The sequence below is a fragment of the Bubalus bubalis genome, chromosome X (assembly GCF_019923935.1).
Source record: "Bubalus bubalis isolate 160015118507 breed Murrah chromosome X, NDDB_SH_1, whole genome shotgun sequence".
NCBI classification, from domain to species: Eukaryota; Metazoa; Chordata; class Mammalia; order Artiodactyla; family Bovidae; genus Bubalus; species Bubalus bubalis.
The window spans coordinates 32,356,645-32,378,281 of NC_059181.1; the positions used below are offsets into that span (position 1 = coordinate 32,356,645).

At 38.1% G+C, this 21,637-nt stretch overlaps 1 protein-coding gene across 8 annotated transcripts in view; it reads right to left on the reverse strand.

Annotated features, from left to right (window-relative positions):
• The window catches only part of DMD (dystrophin), a 2,402,664-nt gene that overhangs the window by 1,837,473 nt on the left and 543,554 nt on the right, over positions 1–21,637 (reverse strand). For all 8 annotated transcript variants that reach the window (XM_025277237.3, XM_045164452.1, XM_045164449.1 and 5 more), the window contains exon 5: positions 9,285–9,377. In XM_025277237.3, coding sequence (XP_025133022.3) covers positions 9,285–9,377 — 93 coding nt within the window. The remainder of the gene's footprint in view (positions 1–9,284; positions 9,378–21,637) is intronic.

Here is a 21,637-nt window from a genome sequence, read left to right on the forward strand (position 1 = left end):
TGTTTTTCTTTCTGGCTTACTTCACTCTGTATAATCGGCTCCAGTTTCATCCACCTCTTTAGAACTGATTCAAATGTATTCTGTTTAATGGCTGAGTAATACTCCATTCTGTATATGTACCACAGCTTTCTTATCCATTCATCTGCTGATGGACATCTAGGTTGCTTCCATGTCCTGGCTATTGTAAACAGTGCTGCGATGAACATTGGGGTACACATGTCTCTTTCAATTCTGGTTTCTTTGGTGTGTATGCCCAGCAGTGGGATTGCTGGGTCATAAGGCAGTTCTATTTCCAGATTTTTAAGGAATCTCCACACTGTTCTCCATAGTGGCTGTACTACTTTGCATTCCCACCAACAGTGTAAGAGGGCTTCCTTTTCTCCACACCCTCTCCAGCATTTATTGCTTGTAGACTTTTGGATCAGAGCCATTCTGACTGGCGTGAAATGTTACCTCATTGTGGTTTTGATTTGCATTTCTCTGATAATGAGTGATGTTGAGCACCTTTTCATGTGTTTGTTAGCCATCTGTATGTCTTCTTTGGAGAAATGTCTATTTAGTTCTTTGGCCCATGTTTTGATTGGGTTGTTTATTTTTCTGGAATTGAGCTGCAGGAGTTGCTTGTATATTTTTGAGATTAGTTCTTTGTCAGTTGCTTAATTTGCTATTATTTTCTCCCATTCTGAAGGCTGTCTTTCCACCTTGCTTAGAGTTTCCTTTGTTGTGCAGAAGCTTTTAATTTTAATTAGGTCCCATTTGTTTATTTTTACTTTTATTTCCAATATTCTGGGAGGTGGATCATAGAAGATCCTGCTGTGATTTATGTCGGAGAGTGTTTTGCCTATGTTCTCCTCTAGGAGTTTTATAGTTTCTGGTCTTACATTTAGATCTTTAATCCATTTTGAGTTTATTTTTGTGTATGGTGTTAAAAAGTGTTCTAGTTTCATTCTTTTTTTTTTTAATTTTATTTTATTTTTAAACTTTACATAATTGTATTAGTTTTGCCAAATATCAAAATGAATCTGCCACAGGTACACATGTATAGTTTCATTCTTTTACAAGTGGTTGACCAGTTTTCCCGGCACCACTTGTTAAAGAGATTGTCTTTTCTCCATTGTATATTTTTGCCTCCTTTGTCAAAGATAAGGTGTCCATAGGTGCGTGGATTTATCTCTGGGCTTTCTGTTTTGTTCCATTTATCTATATTTCTGTCTTTGTGCCAGTACCATACTGTCTTGATGACTGTGGCTTTGTAGTAGAGCCTGAAGTCAGGCAGGTTGATTCCTCTAGTTCCATTCTTCTTTCTCAAGATAGCTTTGGCTATTCGAGGTTTTTTGTATTTCCATACAAATTGTGAAATTATTTGTTCTAGCTCTGTGAAAAATACCGTTGGTAGCTTGATAGGAATTGCACTGTATCTATAGATTGCTTTGGGTAGTATACTCATTTTCACTGTATTGATTCTTCCAATCCATGAACATGGTATATTTCTCCATCTATTAGCATCTTCTTTGATTTCTTTCACCACTGTTTTATAGTTTTCTATATATAGGTCTTTAGTTTCTTTAGGTAGATATATTCCTAAGTATTTTATTCTTTTTGTTGCAATAGTGAATGGAATTGTTTCCTTAATTTCTCTTTCTATTTTCTCATTATTAGTGTATAGGAATGCAAGGGATTTCTGTGTGTTGATTTTATATCCTGCAACTTTACTATATTCACTGATTAGCTCCAGTAGTTTTCTGGTAGAGTCTTTAGGGTTTTTTATGTAGAGGATCATGTCATCTGCAAACTGTGAGAGTTTTACTTCTTCTTTTCCAATTTAGATTCCTTTTATTTCTTTCTCTGCTCTGATTTCTGTGGCCAAAACTTCCAAAACTATGTTGAATAGTAGTGGTGAAAGTGGGCACCCTTGTCTTGTTCCTGACTTTAGGGGAAATGCTTTCAATTTTTCACCATTGAGGATAATGTTTGCTGTGGATTTGGCATATATAGCTTTTATTATGTTGAGGTACGTTCCTTCTATTCCTGCTTTCTCAAGGATTTTTATCATAAATGGATGTTGAATTTTGTCAAAGGCTTTCTCTGCATCTATTGAGATAATCATATGGCTTTTATTTTTCAATTTGTTAATGTGGTGTATTACATTGATTGATTTGCAGATATTGAAGAATCCTTGCATCCCTGGGATAAAGCCCACTTGGTCATGGTGTATGATCTTTTTAATGTGTTGTTGGATTCTGTTTGCTAGAATTTTGTTAAGGGATTTTGCACCTATGTTCATCAGTGATATTGGCCTGTAGTTTTCTTTTTTGTGGCATCTTTGTCTGGTTTTGGTATTAGGGTGATGGTGGCCTCATAGAATCAGTTTGGAAGTTTACCATCCTCTGCAATTTTCTGGAAGAGTTTGAGCAGGATAGGTGTTAGCTCTTCTCTAAATTTTTGATAGAATTCAGCTGTGAAGCCATCTGGACCTGGGCTTTTGTTTGGTGGAAGATTTCTGATTACAGTTTCAATTTCCGTGCTTGTGATGGGTCTGTTAAGATTTTCTATTTCTTCCTGGTTCAGTTTTGGAAAGTTGTACTTTCCTAAGAATTTGTCCATTTCTTCCAAGTTGTCCATTTTATTGGAATATAATTGCTGATAGTAGTCTCTTATGATCCTTTGTATTTCTGTGTTGTCTGTTGTGATCTCTCCATTTTCATTTCTAATTTTATTAATTTGATTTTTCTCCCTTTGTTTCTTGGTGAGTCTGGCTAATGGTTTGTCAATTTTATTTATCCTTTCAAAGAACCAGCTTTTGGCTTTGTTGATTTTTGCTGTGGTCTCTTTTGTTTCTTTTGCATTTATTTCTGCCCTAATTTTTAAGATGTCTTTGCTTCTACTAACCCTGGGGTTCTTCATTTCTTCCTTTTCTAGTTGCTTTAGGTGTAGAGTTAGGTTATTTATTTGGCTTTTTCTTGTTTCTTAAGGTATGCTTGTATTGCTATGAACTTTCCCGTTAGCACTGCTTTTACAGTATCCCACATGTTTTGGATTGTTGTGTTTTCATTTTCATTCATTTCTATGCATATTTTGATTTCTTCTGTGATTTGTTGGTTATTCAGCAATGTGTTGTTCAGCCTCCATATGTTGCAATTTTTAATAGTTTTTCTCCTGTAATTGAGATCTAATCTTACTGCATTGTGGTCAGAAAAGATGCTTGGACTGATTTCAATTTTTTTGAATTTACCAAGGCTAGATTTATGGCCCAGGATGTGATCTATCCTGGAGAAGGTTCCATGTGTGCTGAGAAAAAGGTGAAATTCATTGTTTTGGGGTTAAATGTCCTATAGATATCAATTAGGTCTAGCTGGTCTATTGTATCATTTAAAGTTTGTGTTTCCTTGTTAATTTTCTGTTTAGTTGATCTATCCATAGGTGTGAATGGGGTATTAAAGTCTCCCACTATTATTGTGTTATTGTTAGTTTCCCCTTTCGTACTTGATAGCATTTGTCTTACATATTGTGGTGCTCCTATGTTGGGTGCATATATATTTACAATTATTATATCTTCTTTTTGGATTGATCCTTTGGTCATTATTTAGTGTCCTTCTTTGTCTCTTTTCACAGCCTTTGTTTTAAAGTCTATTTTATCTAATATGAGTATTGCTACTCCTGCTTTCTTTTGGTCTCTATTTGCGTGGAATATCTTTTTTCAGCCCTTCACTTTCAGTCTGTATCCTGTTGTCCTGTATCCTGTATCCTGTATCCTGTGTCCTGTGTCCCCTGTTTTGAGGTGGGTCTCTTGTAGACAGCATATATAGGCGTCTTGTTTTTGTATCCATTCAGCCAGTCTTTGTCTTTTGGTTGGGGTAGTCAACCCATTTACGTTTAAGGTAATTATTGATAAGTATGAACCTGGCAGGCCCCAATCCACATGGTTACAAAGTGTCAGATAGGACTGAGCGACTAAGCACACACACATAGTCAGTGAGACACTGAGCTGCTCCTAAGGTGAGTTTTGAAGCAAAAAATAAAAAGTCCCCCACCCTCAGAGCTCATTGCCCCTTAGAGAGGTATTTATAGTTTAAAGAACTGTATGTGTGTGTGGGGGGGGGGGTGGGGTATATACAGCTATTTTTAAAAGAAAAAAAAAATGTTTTTGAGCACTCATTTTAAAAAATGACCAGGAGTTAATGGGGAAAAGAAGATGGGATAGATGTGGAGATGTACTACCAGGATTCTCCTTTAAGGAAGGGGCTTGTTTCTCCAACTGTCATGAGCAGAAGTTACCCCTGAGTCCCTTCAGGAACTACTTGAGTTGCTGAGGCATGTCACCTAAGTTCACAACCCTCCTAGGGCAGCCTGCCTATCAACTAACAAAAGGAAAGTGTATCAAGACTCAACCATGTAAGCCTCACTAAGGACAACTCTGAAGGCTCATTCTAACTCCCAGCTCTCCACAGAGTTCAAGAAGGCTGTTGGATGTGTATCCATTAACATCCTGCCAGTAATCTCAGAGTCTGTGTCCCAGAATCCACCCTGTGACTAAAAGGAGTTACAGCAGAGGGGCATGACTGAAGAGAGGAAGGAGTAGTTTTCTCTTAAGACAAAGAATGGATGGTAGTGTGTGAAAGACCTGCAGAAGACCAGATGAAGGCCTGTTTTGCCCAGAAGGCACTAGGTAGGCAGGAGGTTACAGAAAGGGCTTTCAGCAGCACAAAATCCATCTTTCTCTTGTCCATATAAGATAATACAAACATTCCAGTGTGAAGGAGCCCTACAACTGGGTATTTCTTTGTAGGCAGCCAGCAAAGGTGGGGGCCAACCTGATACCGGTTCAATTTAGTGGCTCAACCTGATACTGAGCAAGAACCCTGTGGGACTCCTGGACATAAAAGCCTTCCTGTGTTGCCCATTTCTTAATTACAGGAAATAGGCTTCCTTCAGCCTCCAAGCAGAGAAGGCAATGGCAACCCAATCCAGTACCCTTGCCTGGAAAATCCCATGGACGGAGGAGCCTAGCAGGCTGCAGTCCATGGGGTCGCGAAGAGTCAGACACGACTGAGCGACTTCACTTTCACTTTTCACTTTCATGCATTGGAGAAGGAAATGGCAACCCACTCCAGTGTTCTTGCCTGGAGAATCCCAGGGACAGGCGAGCCTGGTGGGCTGCCGTCTATAGGGTCACACAGAGTCGGACACGACTGAAGTGACTTAGCAGCAGCAGCCTCCAAGACTTTCCCTGAGTTCCAATCAGCAGGTTCAAACAGTTGCTAATTAGGGAAGTAGGGGGATATAGAGACAGGGAGGAGCAGTCAAGAAAACAATAGTGCAGCCTTGGGAGCAAGGTCCTAGTTTTCCCTCAAGGGATACATATAACAATAACTTTGAACTGTTTTGCAGAGACTGAAACCCCTACCAGGTGGAAGAAATTAACAGGTAATGATTGGAAATTGCCCACAAGCAGGGTAGACCCCAGACTGGCTGTAACCAGAAGGTTGATGATGCTGACTCCCACGTACCTTCCCTCCAACCAACCAGAAGAAAATCCATGAGCTGATCACACCCTTTTCTTTGAACCTTTACTATAAAACTCCTCACTATGCACCATCCCCCTAGGTGTGGTCACACAGTTTTGATGGCATAATCCCCCTGTGGCCCCCTTTGCCTGGCAAAGCAATTAAGCTATTCTTTTCTACTTCAGCCAAAGCTCTGTCTCTGAGAATTAATTCAGTGTCGGAGTACAGGGGCGGGATTTGGCTTCATTAGCAGGATGTATTTTTATCTCCAGCTGGTTCCCAGAACTGAGTTGAAACCCCCTCTCCACAAAAAAAGATGGTTTGTACTTTTAAAAGATGTAAGAAAGGGACACCTAACACACACTTTCTACTTCACAATTTTGCTCAAAGTTGCTTGCTCCTCAATACAGGCATTATTTTTCCAGCTAATGATTTCATTTAAGTAGAAGTTGGAAATCCAGTGATACTGGAAATGGGATGGGCATTCCAGAGTTTCTGCAAGTTCAGAGAGAAGGCCACCATGGTATGAATAATAGCAAAGTATGTAACACTGGAACCAAAGATTAACATCTTTCCATCACTTCATGTCCTTCTTAACCTGATAGGCCTGAAAAGTATATTAGGTTGTCCAGAATGTCCTTTAATCTTGACTGAGATTCAAGGGCTTCTTTGACTATTTAATAGGAAGGCAAATATGCACTCTTGGTGAAAATATCTTTTGTGATTCACTGGGTTATGATGAGGATTACTGAGTGGGGGTAACTCTTAAACTGTTTTAGAAGTTTTAGGAGAACAGGACAGTGTGATAGAGAGAGGGAAGGAGGTAGAGGCTGGGAAGAGTCTACATTCTTGCAATCAAATGGAAATGGTGGTGCAGGACATACAGGGAAAAAAGACTGTAAGAGAAGTCTCAGACCAGGAAAGACTGTAAAAGCATTCCTTCTCTACTTCTCATGTGAAAGTCCTTTCCCGTGCTAATTAAAAAATAAAATAAAATAAAAACAAGCACCCTCACAAGCAAACAAAGAAAAGATCAGACAGGGTGGTTTTGAAACTATCCTGCAGTGAGTTGAGATAAAATTGGAAAGGCCTTTGAGGAAATAAGAAAGGGTGAGATACTATGAGACACAGTTTGAGTGAGAGATACAATTAAAATAGCCTCTGGGGGCTCTGAGCAAGCCTATGTCCTCCTGCCGGCTTTGTCATGACCACCATCTGTGCAACTCCAAGTATTTTCTGCACTCTGGGGTCTCTCCATGAATGAAGGAGGAAACAGAACAGGCTCTATCTTGAAAGCAGGACTCCATCTTGGGCCGGACTGTGGACTTTGAGCTATATGCCCAGTATCTATGGAAACTACATACCAACTGGAAAACCAGGCCCCCGGAAGGAAGAGCCCCAGGGCTCTCTGAAGCCTAAAAGAATACCCTAATTATCTGTGTAATCGAATAGAATCATACATTCTATTATGCTTATTGGGGTATGACCACAGGCCTATTGATAATTGTCCACTGTTAACTACCTAGGCCTAAGGCATATGATTGCGGGTTAATTTTGATTGTCTCTTTCTTTTTCCTTTGTTCAGACTAGTTTCAGGGAACCTTATACACTTAGGGTATATAAGGTTTTCACAAAAACTGGTCGGGGTCCCACCGGTGTAATAAATTGCACTCCACTATCTGCATTGTCCTTCTGAGTGAGTTTGTTTCCTGGAATGCGTGGCTACAACATGAACAATTTGTTATTGGGCTATAAGATAAAAACAACTGTTGATAGTCCATTAGAAACATCTGTAGAAATTTTATAGAGTCCTATTTATGTCTTTTGAGTTTGATGATAAAAAAGAAGCTTGGGTTCTCTGTGTCTTTTTATTTCATCTTCATAATGTTGAAATTTCATTGTAATTTACATACAATGGAAAAGCACAGGGTCATGCGGGATGGTTCCTTCCTCAAGATAGTTTGAGAAGTACTGAGCAACAGAAGGAAACCAGTTTGGTGGAGGGTCCTATGCTGCCTTGCTGGTTCTATTTGATACCATCGCTATATGAAAAAGGCCCTGAATTGGGAACCTTGGGCTCTTTTGAGCTACTCTCTGCTGTGAGCTGCTATACTTGTTCTCTCTCTCTCTCTCCATATTGCTATAAAATAGGACTAAGCCAGTTCACAGTGTTGAGAATAAAAAGATATGCGAGTCAATTGGGAGAACAATATGGGTGCTGAGTTGAATAGGTATACCTCTGGTCTACATGCTGCCTGACTCTGAGCAGGACCAATCTACAATTCAAGATGAAAGTCAACCTTACTAAAGGAAGTAGTGGTACCTGCTACAATAGGAATGGGCCTCAAAGATTATATTCAGTGAAAGAAGCCAGATATAAAAGAATGCATATTGTATGAGTGCATTGGGTATGAAATGTCCAAAAAGTCACACATACAGAGACAGAAAATAGATGAATGGTTCCTAGGGTTGGGGTGGGAAACAGGAGTGATGGTAACATGGACACAAGATTTATTTTCAGAATCGTGGAAATGTGCCCAAATTAGATTGTTGTGATGACTGTACTATTCTGTAACTATTCTAAAATTTTTGACAGATTGGGTCAAAATAGTTTGAGAAGCACTGAGCAATACAACTAAACCAACTTGGTACACTTTGAATTTTACACGTAGAACAGGTACATTTATGATACATACTTTTGATCTCAAAAAAAAGCTGTTTTATAAAAAAAAATCTCTACTACTAAAAAGAGCCAGCATCTCAATTATCCTCCATTTTTAAAATTATGAGTAGGAAATAAAGCATTATTGGCAAGATATGCCTCTCATGAAAATGCTACTCTGTACTGAGTGCTTTATGGAATTCTCTCATTTAATTCTGATAAGAAATATATATGGTCATTATTTTTTTTACTTTTGAGAGTAAGGGAGTTTTGGTCCAGAAATGGATGGCATTATATCCATGTCACTAAGATGGTAAATTGAGAAGTTAAAACTTAAGCTCATATCAGTCTGAATAAAGTATTACATAATCTTCACTAAACAAAATGACTTGTGATCTGTTTTGGTGACCCAAGCTACAGGTGTGGGATGGGGAAGGAGGTGAGGGAGATAGATATACCTATGGCTGTTTCATGTTAGTATATGACAGAAACCATCACAATATTGTAAAGCAATTACCCTCTAATTAAATATAAAATAAAATATTTTAAAAAAGAAGACCCTTGCTGAGGTGGTTCTGGAAAAACAATACAGTTTCCAAATCAAACTATGAAGTGAGTTTGTGTATATAACAGATATACAGATCACCATATCCCAGTAATCTCTTATTGGCATTAGTTTACATTGAGAATACACACGATTCACAAAGTCTTACTGATTTAATAGTGATTAACAGAAAAAATACTTCTCTTTTTACAAAACCATGTAGATTTACTGTTAGGTGAGTTACAGAAAACACATATTTTTTAAAATAGTTTTATTAACATATTGATGAGATTTTTTTTTTGCCTCATTTGTACCCAGTGAAATAAAATTTAGAAAAATATTCCTGCAAATGTGCTAGAACCTGTTTTATAATCTGCTGATACTTCACAATGCAAATGACAATTTAAAATGAAGCACTATGGAGAAGCACTATGGAGATGGGCTTACCATTGTTAGAGATACACATTTGTTTTGCAGGTCAAGAGTAAAAATGAAAGGAAGGATCAGCAATGTGTTACCTCCCCTTCCACTGTACTCCCCCTCCAAAAAAAAAAAAATTCATCAGGATTCTTACCTGCCAATGGAGGATTATATTCCAAATCAAGCCAAGAGTCAGTTTATGATTTCCATCTACTATGTCAGAGCTTCCGATATTCACTAAATCAACCTGTTAAAGATAAAGGGAAGCATTTGAAGGAAGCAGACAAAATGACTGTTTGCAAAGAAAACAAAATGCTAAGGTAATTGCATTTAGCTACTTCCAGAGCCTCAGCAGCATTATAGCTTTTGAAAAATAATCTAAAAATGAAACAAACTGCAATTTGTAACTGCACTTTCTGTAACAAACGAATGTCTCCAAATGTTTACAAAGAGAGAGGAAATGAATGTACTTTTAGTATATAAATACATTACTGCAGATTAAAGAGTCCAGTAAGAGTATCTCCAAATAAAATATATAACAAGGCTAATTCATAAAGGATGCCTGCAATTTAGAAGTGCTTCCTAGTACATAATTGAAACTCAAAAAAAGATATTTCATCAACCCTTTGATCTAGCTCAAGGGAGTGCTATTGTAATTAGGGGTGACTGCAATCGACTGAAATGTCCTTGCTTTAGAAATACATGTTGGTACTCTACTAAACAATGGGGTTAGGGCTTCCCAGGTGGCTCAGTGGTAAAGAAGCTGCCTGCTAACACGGGAGACGCAGGACACCCGGTTAGATCCCTGGGTCAGGAAGATCCCCTGGAGGAGGAAATAGCAACTCACTTAATTATTCTTGCCTAGGAAATCTCATGGACAGAGGAGCCTGGGATCGGTGGGCTAGGGAGGGATGGTACAGTCCATAGGGTCACAGAAATGTCAGACACATAACTTAGGGACTAAAAAACAACAACAATAAAAAATGGAGTTAATGGCCAGCTCTCTTTTCTCTATCTGGGAGTGGATTTGGGAATTAAAATCTGGCAGAGTTTTATTTTTTCAAGACAAATCCTGTCTCCTGTCCTTCACACTCCTAACATTTTTAGGTGGAGTCAGGTTACACATAAAAATCAGGAAAATAAGCCCATGAAAAGATATTCAACATCACTAGCCATTCAGTTCAGTTCAGTTCAGTCACTCAGTCATGTCCGACTCTTTGCAACCCCATGAATTGCAGCACACCAGGCCTCCCTGTCCATCACCAACTCCCAGATTTCACCCAAACCCATGTCCATCGAGTTGGTGATGCCATCCAGCCATCTCATCCTCTGTCGTCCACTTCTCATGCCCCCAATCCTTCCCAGCATTAGTGTCTTTTCCAATGAGTCAACTCTTTGCATGAGGTGGCCAGAGTATTGGAGTTTCAGCTTCAACATATTCAGTTCAGTTGAGTTCAGTCTCTCAGTCGTGTCCAACTCTTTGCGACTCCATGAATCACAGCATGCCAGGCCTCCCTGTCCATCACCAACTCCCGGACTTCACTCAGATTCACGTCCATTGAGTCAGTGATGCCATCCAGCCATCTCATCCTCTGTCGTCCCCTTCTCCTCCTGCCCCCAATCCCTCCCAGCATCAGAGTCTTTTCCAATGAGTCAACTGTTTGCATGAGGTGGCCAAAGTACTGGAGTTTCAGCTTTAGCATCATTCCTTCCAAAGAAATCCCAGGGCTGATCTCCTTCAGAATGGACTGGTTGGATGTCCTTGCAGTCCAAGGGACTCTCAAGAGTCTTCTCCAACACCACAGTTCAAAAGCATCAATTCTTCGGCACTCAGCTTTCTTCACATATTAGGAAAATGCAAATTATAACCATAAAGACCTAGCACTACAGACTGATTATAGTGGCAAAAAAAATTTTTTTAATAGTGATAATATCAAATGTTGATGAGGATATAGAGAAATTGGGTCACTCATGCTTTGCTGGCAGAAATGTAAATAGTACTGCTACTCTGGAAAACATTTTGACAGTTTCTTACAAAAGTGAACAAGTGTTTACCATACAATCCAGCAACTGGGCATTTAGACATATATTCAAAGCAATGAAAGCTATGTTTAGACAAAACTCTGTACATAAGTGTTCATACTAGCTGTATTTATAACAGTCAAAAACTGGGAACAACCCAGATGCCACTCAAGGGTGAATGGTTAAACATATTGGTACATCCATACCATGGACTACCACTTTGCAATGAAAAGGAACAGCTATTGATACAGTTGATACAGGCAGCAACTTAGGTAAATCTCATGGGTATCATGCTGAGTGAAAAAAAAAAAAAAGCCAGTAACAAAGGGTTACATGCAATATGATTCTATTTACATAGCAGCTTTGAAGAGACAAAATGATAGAAATGAAGAACAGAGTAGCAGTTGCCAGAGGTTAGGAACTGGGGTGGGATTGGAGGGGTGGGTGAATGTGTCTATAAGAGGGTAGCACAAGGCATCCTTGTAGTGATGGATCTATTCTTCACTTGACTCTGATGATGGATATACAAATGTACACATGTGACAATGTTGTGAAGAACTAAAAAAGAATGTGCACATGCACACTGAGGAATATAAATACTATTGTGGATTGTATCATTGTTGATGTCCATGGTAATATTATAAATATGGTTAATGTACCACTGGGTAGAGCTGAGTTAAGGATGCACATATATTAGAGCTTATAACTACATGTGAATTTATAATTATCTCAAAAAAAGGTTAACTGAAAAAAATGAGTATCTAGGGATACTTTAAAAATATATCACATTAAAGCAAATACGCAACTTCAGATTAAGGTCTACATAATGGAAGTGAAACTGTCAGAGCAAGCGTTGAAAGTTGAGAATTCATTCAGGTTTCTTTCCTTACTTACTATCTTAGGCTCACTGATGCCTATGGTTACATTTTCTTTTGACTATCTTCAGGATTCTGTCATTTTGTCTTGTCCTGAGGGCATGGACCTGAGAGAGTTTCCCATTTATCCTCCTCTAGGTAGCTTCACTAAATAGCCAAGATTAATTTTGAGTGAACCTTTCATTCTCTCAGGCTCTAAACCCTTACTGTTACACTTAAATCTGTCTTTCCCTCTTGTTTCTTCCTACAGTAACATGGGTTCACTATTTCTCACTCAATGCTAAAATATATTGCTTATCATTCATCTTAATTTTCTAAATGTTATTAACCATAACTTTTAAAACTATGGAGCTATGTGGACAAACAATAAAAAAGGCTGCTCTTCAGTTTCATCACCAAATTAGTCCCATTTTCTCCCCACATGAAGTTATTTGGAGGTTCAATGGATAATCTAAAACTTAAATTTATGTTTATAAACCAACTACATAAAAATTATTGGTGGACTGGCTTAAAACAAATAATTGTTACAGGAAAAAAATATAGAATAATTTAAATAAAGATAAAAGACCTAAATACAAGTCCATAGTTTAATACCAAATATAATTTATAGTAGAGGGTATTATTGAGCTATGCTGAAAATTAGATGTGAAGATGATACCACATGAACACTACAGAAAAGTAAGCCTGAAAAAAATATAGAGAGCCAGCATACAGAGAGACATTTAAGAAAGGCTCTACTGAAGAGTGGCTGACCAGACATCCTGAAAGCTGGCTAAGGTGAAAGACCTTGATTTTGTTGGATATAAAAAAGTTAAGGTGATACTGCCAGTACACAAGTTAACTTATTTCTACAATGGAGATGCTTCTGTTTGGACAGTTGAATTTTAGTAGTATCCCATGCAGCATTTTCCTAATTCAGTGCTGAAGTAAATATCAATATTTAAAATTACTGAGCATTCATATAGATTTTTTTCCTATACATGCAAATAACAACTTGCCATGAAACTTTCATTTTCATTATACAAAATAGATACAACAAGTTCCTAGAATTTCACTCTCAGGGGAGATTAATAACTCGTGAACAATAAAGTACCATCATCTACATTTCATTTGGGGATTCCTCATGTGGCAGTAGAGGGGAGAAGCTTCTCCATGTGGAAAAGCTGCTATAAATTCATGAACTGATTTCTTGATTAATTCATTCAACAAATTCATATGTCAGGCACTGAATGTACTTAGAACATAAAAGGGAGATATATCCCTGCCTTCTAGGACTTAATTATAGTGGCAGTGAGAATCAGACCGTATATTTTTGAACATTCAATTGTTTAAATAAAGAACCTGCAATTTTTAGAAAATATATATACTTGAGGAATCAGTGCTGGTAATTTAGACTTGCCATAGGGCTCACTGTGGGGAGACTCAGAATGAGCAGTAGGCACTTAAGTAACAGCAGCCCATACCCACTCTCATTGAAGGTGTATTCTCTGTGTGAACAGGGAGATAATTCCTCCTTTTATTTATCCCCATAAAATCCCATTTAAGACCAAATCTCTATTATGTCAGGGACTGCACTCGAGCCTGATGAAGAAGACTAAGATAGAACCTCTAATGTCACAAAGCTTACAAGGTAACAGCAGTTTACATAGTAAAAGTTAATTAAAATTAGGCAGAATCCAAAAATACCACTTCTGGACATATATACAAAAGAACTAGAAATCAAAGATTAGAACAAATATTTATACACCAATGTTCACAACACATTATTCATAACAGCCAAAAGGTGGAAATGATCCAAATGTCTACTGACAGATGAATGGATAAACAAGACATGGTGTACATATACCAAGGAGTACACTTCATTGTTAAAAGGAAAGGAAATTCTGATATATGCTACAACATCCATGAACCTTGAAAACATTATGCTAAGTGAAATTAGCCAGTCATAAAATGAAAAGAAAATAGTACATGATTCTACTTACAAGGGATACCTAGAATAGTCAAATTTGTATAGAAAGGATGTGGAATAGAGATTAGCAGGGTCTAAGGAGAAGGGATTAGGAAGATTTTTAATGGGTAAGAAGTTCAGTTTGGGATGATGAAAATGTTCTGGAGATGAATAGTGGTGATGGTTGCATACTGATGTGAATGTACTTAATGCCACTGAATTGTACACTTGCTGCTGCTGCTGCTAAGTCGCTTCAGTCGTGTCTGACTCTGTGCGACCCCATAGACGGCAGCCCACCAGGTTCCCCGTCCCTGGGATTCTCCAGGCAAGAACACTGGAGTGGGTTGCCACTTCCTTCTCCAGTGCATGAAAGGAAAAGTGAGAGTGAAGTCGCTCAGTCGTGTCCGACTCTTCAGACCCCATGGACTGCAGCCTACCAGGCTCCTCCAACCATGGGATTTTCCAGGCGAAAGTACTGGAGTGGGGTGCCATTGCCTTCTCCTGAATTGTACACTTAAGAATGGTTAACATGGTAAGGTATATGTTATATATACTTTGCCACAATAAAAATAACAAAAAAGAACCCATTGGAATACACACACACACAAGCCTCACTAAAAATCTAAAGGAACGTGCATCGTTGTGTTCCAGTAAAACTTATTTATAACCACTGGAAAAAAATTAGGTAGGCAACTGTGTCTCATGGAGGCCCAGTAGAGAAAAAGAAATCATTGTGAGAGTGTAAGCAAAGGAGAGAGGAGATATTCGGTGTTGATGGAGTCTGTAAAGAAAGAATATAAAGATCGGACCAATGCTGTATAGCACAGGGAACTCTAGTTAAGGTACTGCAATGTCCTAAATGGAAGGACAATCCAAAGAGAGGGGATATATGAACAGCTGGTTCATTTTGTTGTGCCAGAGAAGCTAATACATTGTAAAGCAACTATACTTCAATAAAAATTACTTAAAGAAGAGCATATGCCTAAGGATATGGGGACAAGTGTAAAGGATATTACATGGTTGGGAATTAGAAGTGTTATACTCAGGGACATTGCAGCATGTGTGAAGTTGTTAAAAAAAAACTGTTGCAGGATTATAAAGACTTAAAAAAAATTCAAGGAATATAAGGAACAAGTTAGGGCACTATGAAGTAGGAAAATAGTAATACCAGAGAAGTTGAACAGATCTTTGCTAATTCTTATGGGCACTGAGAAAAAAACCAGTGAAGATGAATTATAAATGTTTCAAACTGGTACAAGGAAGCTTACATTTTTGGCAGGGACAACCAATCTTTTCCAGAGAAGGCAATGGCACCCCACTCCAGTACTCTTGCCTGGAAAATCCCATGGATGGAGGAGCCTGGTGGACTGCAGTCCATGGGGTCGCTAAGAGTCGGACACGACTGAGTGACTTCACTTTCACTTTTCACTTTCATGCATTGGAGAAGGAAATGGCAACCCACTCCAGTGTTCTTGCCTGGAGAATCCCAGGGACGGGGGAGCCTGGTGGGCTGCTGTCTATGGGGTCGCACAGAGTCGGACACGCCTGAAGTGACTTAGCAGCAGCAGCAGCAACCAACCTTTTCACAGTTCTCAGCTCTAAGAAATGTGCATCTTATAGTCATATACTGCATATTTAATTACAAGTGATGCAGTGATAATCATTTGGCATATTATTCAGGGTCTATTGAATATTGCTTTTACCAAACAATAATCCCTTTTATTTGTCCATTTTAATGGCTAGCCCATTTTGACTCTAAATTCTCATATGCTTGGTATTGTTAATAATGCCTCATTCTTACCATGTAGCTATAAGTGATATTTCTTTTAATAAATTATGCTAGCTATTCTCAGATAACTATTACTGTCCTGCACAATCACTTCTGTCTTTTCTTCTACATATTTTTTCCTAACATATGCTCTGGAATCTTATCTTCCAAAGATCGTCAATCTAATTTCCTAATAACTATGAAAAGGGAAAATAAAAATTAAAATATGTTAATATCTATGTTAAGTGAATGATTATGTGTCTGTCTAGCCAGCAAAACAAAACAAAACAAAAAACATTTATATGACATATGCTAATAAATGGATTCAGTTTGTGTGTGTTTGTGTGTGTGTGTGTGTGTGTGTGCTGTGACAAGCACTAGATGTCAAGAAATTCAATTTGAGGTCATAAAGGAAGCCCAAAGTTATGTTTCCCTGTTTTGCAGAATAAAAGCATCTGATACCAAATGAATAGGTGTGAAAATTGATATTATGTGTGAAAATTAAATAGCACATATTGAATTTTTGCAGGAACAATTCACCTCCACATGAAAGTCATCTTTGGAAGAGTTCCTGCAAACAGGAACTTCTGTTTAAGCCTAAGTCTGAAGACTTAACTCAGAAAGTAACATATTCTAGCTCAGAATTTTGTAGTATTATATGTGGATGATGTTTTACTCAAACATAATTCTGGAGAAGAGAAAATTCTCACCATTTGCTTTTTTTTTTTTTTTTTGGCCATGCCACATGGCATGAGGGACCTGTTCCCTGACCAGGGGCCAACCTGAGCCCTTGCAGCAGAAGCACAGGGTCCTAACCAATGGACCACCAAGGAATTCCCTCACCATTTGACTTGATGTAATGGAACCTTATTGTGACTCCAACAGAATATTTAAAAATGAACTCTTAGGAAAACATCCCTTGAGTCAGAATGAGCAGGGCTGTATAAAATAAAATAAAATAAAATAAATGAACATAGGCAACCTAAGGGATTGCCTCTTGGAATAGAGTGGGCGGTGTTATCAATTTTATAGGTGTGAGAACATAAATTAAAGGGGATTCCTATTCTGTTCCCACAATAGTACTTAGACTGAAATATCTGATTTTGTACAAAAAGGTATATTGAGTAATTTTGTGATTAACATATAAGTATTTCCGAGAGTACTGTTACTTCCTGGTGTTATATCTCCTAAATGAGTTCACTAAACATGGGGCATGAGGAACAATTCTCTTTCATTGTTTATTCAAGAGAATAATGTTTGTTTTATCCCAGGTTTTGTTTTATGCCCAATCCCTTCAAGACTTGGATGCAATTTAGCATTGTAATATTTTCTACAAGCTAAATTTAGATATCCCATGGTGGTTATAACTACCGCAAAATTGCACTCATCTTACACGCTAGTAAAGTAATGCTCAAAATTCTCTAAGCCAGGCTTCAACAGTATGTGAACCATGAACTTCCAGATGTTCAAGCTGGATTTAGAAAAGGCAGAGGAACCAGAGATCAAATTGCCAATATGCAATGGATCATCAAAAATGCAAGAGAGTTCCAGAAAAAATATCTACTTTTGCTTTATTGACTATGCCAAAGACTTTGACTGTGTGGATCACAACAAACTGTGAAAAATTCTTAAAGAGATGGGAATACCAGACCACCTGCCTCTTGAGAAATTTGTATGCAGTTCAGGAAGCAACAACTGGAACTGAACATGAAACAACAGACTGGTTCCAAATAGGGAAAGGCTGTATATTGTCACCCTGCTTATTTAATGAATATGCAGAGTACATCATGAGAAACACTGGGCTAGATGAAGCACAAGCTGTAATCAAGATTGCCGGGAGAAATATCAGTAATCTCAGATATGCAGATGATACTACCCTTATGGCAGAAAGCAAAGAAAAATTAAAGAGCCTCTTGATGAAAGTGAAAGAGGAGAGTGAAAAAGTTGGCCTATGCTTAATATTCAGAAAATGAAGGTCATGGCATCTGGTCCCACCACTTCATGGCAAATAGATGGGGAAACAGTGGAAACAGTGAGAGACTTTATTTTGGGGGGGCTCCAAAATCACTGCAGATGGTGACTGCAGCCATGAAATTAAAAGACACTCCTTGGAAGAAAAGTTTTGACCAACCTAGACAGCATATTACAAAGCAGAGACATTACTTTGCCAACAAGACTGTCTAGTCAAAGCTATGGTTTTTCCAGTAGTCATGTATGGATGTGAGAGTTGGACTATAAAGAAAGCTGAGCGCTGAAGAATTGGAGCTTTTGAACTGTGGTGTTGGAGAAGACTCTTGAGAGTCCCTTGGAATGCAAGGAGATCCAGCCAGTCCATAGAATGGAAGGTAAAAGACAAGAAAAAAAGATAAATGCAAGGGAGTGACCTTCCTGTGATATATCTGACAAAGTTCAAAGGAATACATCTCTTACAAATTTTTACATGCTTGAAATTTTGGTGGTAGCAGGGAGATGCTTTTCCAGTTGTAGTTAGTAAATAATTTAGGCATTTGCATTCCTAACATGGATGTGATAGAAAGTTATATCTCATTCAATAAAGGAACCATCATCTTTGTAATAAATGATATCTGCCACTTCTTGCTTTTTTAGACAACCACTGAGAAGGGCATTTCATAACTATAGGTACTGATGAAAATACATCTTGTATCATTCTGCCAATTGATATTAGCTCAGGGCTAAGAAAACATATTTCAAAAGATATAGTTCTTCCAAATCACTCCACGTTTCAAGGTTTATCCTAAGGAGGAGTCACTTTTGTTCCTTAATATGCAAAATATAAGCTGAGCATTTATTTTCATTAGGTATGGGGTACAGCATAAGGGTAAGCAGTCTTTGTACTTATCAGTCTTGGTATGTGAGTTTAAATAACTGAGAAATGCTGCAAATTAAATCTTAGAAAATAACTTCACATAGAATGATAAGATTATGAAAGGAACCATAAAATATCATCTTGAAAAGTGTGAGTGGATTTCCTTGACCAGAATCTTAAACAACAATTATCATTTAGGGAAAAACCATGCATTGGGATTTATCATATAAACATCCTTCCTGATACTTAGACATCTTACAGGCACTTCTACCCTCTATATATTTGGTTCTTTCAGATCCATACATTTCCTTCTCATAAACTGTTTATAACTGAAAGTTTCTTTCCAACACTCTAGACAAATAGGATTTGCTTTTAAAAATGTGTCAAGTGTCTATTATAAAATATCTGCCATCATGTAGTCAAGCTGAAGAGACTTCTACATGTTCAAGAGAAATTCTTCAAGTATTTATATAATCCTTACAAATATAATGCATTAAAAAGATCAAAAATGCAGAAAAAGCAAAGGAGTTTCACTGCCCTGCAGCATGTACTTTGGTACTCTGTTTAAGCTTTATGTACAATTTTAAGACTTATGGGCATAAATCATACCTACTTTTCCATTGAAAGATGCATGTATTGAATCTTTTATTATTAAATGATGAATAGTTCAATATATAAACATAAAGAGTGGGTTGCATTGGCCATTGTGGTCTTGGCTCTCACCTGGCAGGATTTTTTCTTCCCCATCATATCTCCACATTCCAAAGGTCATTTTTTATTTTAAACAAATATAGAGATTTGCATTGGAAAATACCTTTCAAAACCACATTGTGACCTAGAATACATCATAAGACTTAGTTCTGTGAATTCACTATAAAGATACTACCCCTAACTTCAAAGTCTAAGTTTTACATATTCTTGTTGTTGTTGTTCAGTCACTAAATCATGTCCAAATCTTTGTGACCTCATGGAATGTTTGTCCTCCATTATCTCCCAGCGTTTGCTCAAATTAATGCCCATTAAGTTGGTGTTGCTATCTAACCATCTCATCCTCTGCCACCCCACTTTTCGTTTTGCCTTCACTCTTTTCCATTAGTCATTCACTAAATATTTTTCACCATCTACCATATTGTTGTTATTATTCAGTCACGAAGTTGTGTCTAACTCTGTGATTCCATGGACTGTAACACACCAGGCTCCCCTGTCCTTCAGTATCTCCTGGAGTTTGCTCAAACACATGTCCATTGAGTCAGTGATGCCATCGAAACATCTCTGTTGTCCCCTTCTCCTCCTGCCCTCAATCTTTCCCAGTATCAGGGTCTTTTCCAAAGAGTCAGCTCGTTGCATCAGGTGGCCAAAGCATTGGAGCTTTAGCTTCAGCATCGGTCCTTCTTTCCAATCCACCATATGCCACACATATTAAGTGTTGAGAACAAAGATAGACTAAAAAATGGGCTGTTTGATGAAACTCCTTAAAGACTAGTGAAATGAGTTAAAAATTTCTATTTTGGATGTGTTTATGATAATCATAAATCTCAAGGTAACTCTTAGCAGAACCGTGTTTTTGTTTGTATATACATTGCCTCTTTGACACAAGACTTCAAGCAGCTAATTTTTAAACTCTCATAATGTTAAGAAAACATAAACATTAAAGTAGATGAAGAAAATTGAAATGAATATAGCACAATAAAAATGTCAGTGCAGGTAGTCTTTTTTTCTTTATGAGGTGGGCAGTGGGAGGGAGGTTCAAAAGGGAGGAAACATATACACACCTATGGCTGGTTCACGTTGCTGTATGGCAGAAGCTAACAAAATATTGCAAAGCAATCATCCTTCAATTAAAAATAAATAAAATTAAAAAACTAAATCCTACCTTACAGATTGCAAGTGTTTGCATGACAGAAGTAGAACTGCTCTACTTATATAATTTGTTGTTAATATTCTTCTACACACAAACACACACACACACAAAGGACTCAGTTGATAAAACACTCTGTTCAATAGATCCTTAAATAATGGCCATTTTAGTGAGAATTCTCAGCCCCAAAGTCTTAAGAGTTTTAGAGGAATGGCTCTCTAGGTGCAGGATTTCCAGCCCAAGACCAGTTCAGTGGGTGTGGCCATTTTGTCAGGAGCCTCAGTTCAGTTCAGTTCAGTTCAGTCACTCAGTCATGTCCGACTCTTTGCAACCCCATTGGCTGCAGCACGCCAGGCCTCCCTGTCCATCACCAACTCCTGGAGCTTGCTCAAACTCATGTCCATGGAGTAGGTGATGCCATTCAGCCATCACATCCTCTGTCATCCCCTTCTCCTCCGGCCTTCAATCTTTCCCAGCATCAGGGTCTTTACAAATGAGTCAGATTTTCTCATCAGGTGGCCAAAGTATTGGAGTTTCAGCTTCAGCATCAGTCCTTCCAATGAATATTCAGGACTGATTTCCTTTAGGATGGACTGGTTGGATCTCCTTGCAGTCCAAGTGACTCTCAAGCATCTTCTCCAACACCACAGTTCAAAAGCACCAATTCTTCAGTGCTCAGCTTTCTTTATAGTCCAACTCTCACATCCATACATGACTACTGGAAAAACCATAGCTTTGACTAGATGGTCCTTTGTTGGCAAAGTAATGTCTCTGCTTTGTAATATGCTGTCTAGGTTGGTCAAAACTTTTCTTCCAAGGAGCAAGCGTCTTTTAATTTCATGGCTGCAGTCACCATCTGCAGTGATTTTGGAGCCCCCCCAAAATAAAGTCTCTTTCCACTGTTTCCCCATCTATTTGCCATGAAGTGATGGGACTGGATGCCATGATCTTCATTTTCTGAATGTTGAATTTTAAGCCAACTTTTTCACTCTCCTCTTTCACTTTCATCAAGAGGATCTTTAGTTCTTTGCTTTCTGCCATTAGGGTGGTATCATCTGCATATCTTAGGTTATTGATATTTCTCCCGGCAATCTTGATTCCACCTTGTGCTTCATCCAGCCCAGTGTTTCTCATGATGTACTCTGCATATACGTTAAATAAGAAGAGTGACAATATACAGTCTTGACGTACTCCTTTCCCTATTTGGAA